Source organism: Chrysemys picta, chromosome 1 (genome assembly GCF_011386835.1).
Source record: "Chrysemys picta bellii isolate R12L10 chromosome 1, ASM1138683v2, whole genome shotgun sequence".
NCBI lineage: Eukaryota > Metazoa > Chordata > Testudines > Emydidae > Chrysemys > Chrysemys picta.
Window position 1 is genome coordinate 350816634 of NC_088791.1, and position 2752 is coordinate 350819385.

The window sequence follows — 2752 nt, forward strand, 5'->3', positions numbered from 1 at the left end:
ATCCAGTTCTGAATGAGGTGTGTGGTTGATCTGGGAGTTTGTAACTCATGTTTGTAGTTCTAATGTACTACTGTAGATGATGTTTAAAATCCTCCTTGACTGCTAATGCACTGGAAAGTATTTCATCACCTCACGTGATAGGAGCACTTGATACTGCTTGGGAACAAAAATATTTCTTAAACACATCTGCTTTTTCTGCAAAATTAACAAGTTTCCTTTCTCTTTGTTACATGTTGCTTCCCCACCCTCTTAATTGCTGTCTGTATTTTGCCATTGAATAGGGTTTTTGTCCAAAGTTCTCTGCTTTCTTGACTGTGGAGTTTTGGCTTTGTAGATAGGTAATAATTTCTTCTTAAAGAAGTCCCAATTTTCATTCCCATTTTTTGGTCTAAATTTTTCCTCCCAATCCATTTTGTTGATCATTTGCCTCAGCTTTGGATAACTTGTCCTTAGAAGCACTAAGTGTTTTTAGATGTTACTGGTTGGGAACTCTTCTTCGTTTGTCCATTTGAATGTAATCGGTTCCATTCTTTATTTTGTTCTCCTCTATCAAGTGTCCCCTTCCTTGTTTCTTCTAAACAGTCCCAGACTTTTCAGTCTGTTCACATAGGGCAGCCTCCCACATTCACAGAGCCTGCCTCAGAACTCCCCTTTCTATCTGCTATGTCACCGTGTGACCAAAACTGAGTGATTATCCAGAGTAGGTTATTCTCCATCCCATTCCTTGGGCATCCAAACATTATCTTTGTTTTGGCCACTACTGCGAATGAGCAGGTCTTTTCATGGAGCTGCAAACACTAAGGCCCAGGTATTTTCCCTGGGGTGTGTTCTATTTGGGATATTTGTCCCAGGCACCTGTCTTGGCAAAGGTTTGGGTATTTTCCACTCTCAGATTTTGAGCAACCGGGTGCATGGGGAAGTCGCTACAGCATGACCTCTCTAGCCTGGCTTTCATTGCATTAAGGAACAATGAAGGATAAGTGGAATCCACACTTCTGTTTCCTGCAGGTGCCTTTTCAGGTTTCCCTCAAGACAACATGGAGGAATTATTGATGCATGCAGAGCCATAAAAATGGCATTGACATTAGTAGGGTCAACGTTTTTCATAATTCATTAATCTCAAAAATGAAAATGCATGTTTGTGTGTGTGAAGAGTGAGCAATCTATTTCACCCATGAAAGCATCCTCCAGTTGTACATGTAGTGTCTCATATTAACATTATCTCTCCATCCAGGCATTAGTACTGCGACCTTCACTCTAGACCCTGGACACCTACAGGAAGGCAGGGGAATATACGGTACATGCAGGAAACACCGTTCTGCCTCTGAGTTGGAGACTGTCTCCCTCTACTCCATGTCAGATTCCAACTCGACCGACTTCACAAACCCCTCCACCTTCATCCTGCTGGGCATTCCTGGCCTGGAGGCAGCCCAGGTCTGGATCTCCATCCCCTTCTGCACCATGTACGTCATAGCCGTCTTGGGGAACTTCATCATCCTTTTCATCGTGAAGATGGAGCCGAGCCTCCATGGCCCCATGTACTATTTCCTCTGCATGCTGGCTGTCACTGACCTCGTCCTGTGCACATGCACAATTCCCAAAATGCTGAGCATCTTCTGGTTCAATTCCAGGGAGATAGATTTCAATGCCTGCCTCACACAGATGTTCTTCATTCATTGCTTCTTTGCAATGGAGTCTGGGATCTTCTTGGCCATGGCTTTTGATCGCTTTGTGGCCATCTGTGATCCACTGAGACATTCCACCACCCTGACAAACCACCTGGTGGCCAAGATCGGCCTGGCTGTGACATTGCGTGGCAGCATATTCGCACTACCCTGTCCCTTGCTAGCAAGGCAGTGGCCATATTGCAGAACCAACATCATCCCCCACACATGCTGCGAGCACATAGCTGTGGTGAATCTGGCCTGCGCTGACATCCGCATCAGTAGTTACTATGGCCTCACTGTGGCAAACTTGGTCATCTGTCTAGATATGTTTTTTATAGCTGTGTCCTATACCCAGATCCTCAGGGCCATCTTCAGACTCCCCACAAAGGACGCCCGGCTCAAGACTTTTGGGACCTGTGGCTCCCACCTCTGTGCCATTTTAGCCTTTTACATCCCAGGTCTCTTTTCTGTCCTCACATATCGGTTTGGCCACCATGTGGCCCTGCATTTCCATGTTCTCTTTGCTAATGTGTGCCTCCTGGTGCCCCCCATGCTAAACCCCATCATTTTCGGTGTGAGGACAAAACAGATCCGGGACAGGCTGCTCCGGCTTTTTACTCATAAAGGGACCTAAAGTTTTCTCCTGGTGCTCTGGCTCTCAGCCCAAGCTCTGCACAGAGATGGTTTGTGACATGGTGCTGGGCCCTCTTCCCTGGATCATACTGGACAGTCAGAGAGACATTAAACTGTGCTGTACTAGCATGACAACTGGGGAACTGGTCTGTGTACAATACACTGAGTTGACAACTTTCAAATTGCTGGTAACTTGACCCCCAAGACAACACCCCTTGCCCCACCTCTTCAACCAAGGCTCTACACCTGCTGTAGAGGTAGCTCTTCCCTTCCCCCAAGGTCATGCCCCTGGCACTTGTTCCTTCTGTCCCTCTATCACTCACTGGATCATCTCCATGTCCTTCTCCCCGTGCTGCAAGAATGCCATTTCAGATTTTGTAGGGCTGACAACTTCAATGATTATTCAAGGGGCTATTTAGGCACTCAAAACTCTAAATTTTTTGGCAGATAAC

General features: G+C 46.3%; 1 protein-coding gene across 1 annotated transcript; it reads left to right on the forward strand.

Moving 5' to 3' along the window:
• The first annotated feature begins 1353 nt into the window (after positions 1-1353).
• On the forward strand, positions 1354-2301 carry LOC101953111 (olfactory receptor 52H1-like). Its single transcript, XM_024113027.3, has one exon. The coding sequence runs from the start codon at positions 1354-1356 to the stop codon at positions 2299-2301; it is 948 nt and encodes a 315-aa protein (XP_023968795.3).
• Positions 2302-2752: the final 451 nt, after the last annotated feature.

Bases quoted from the DNA above. Each gene is read 5' to 3' on its own strand.
- LOC101953111 (XM_024113027.3), top strand. From the start codon at position 1,354: ATGTCAGATTCCAACTCGACCGACTTCACAAACCCCTCCACCTTCATC.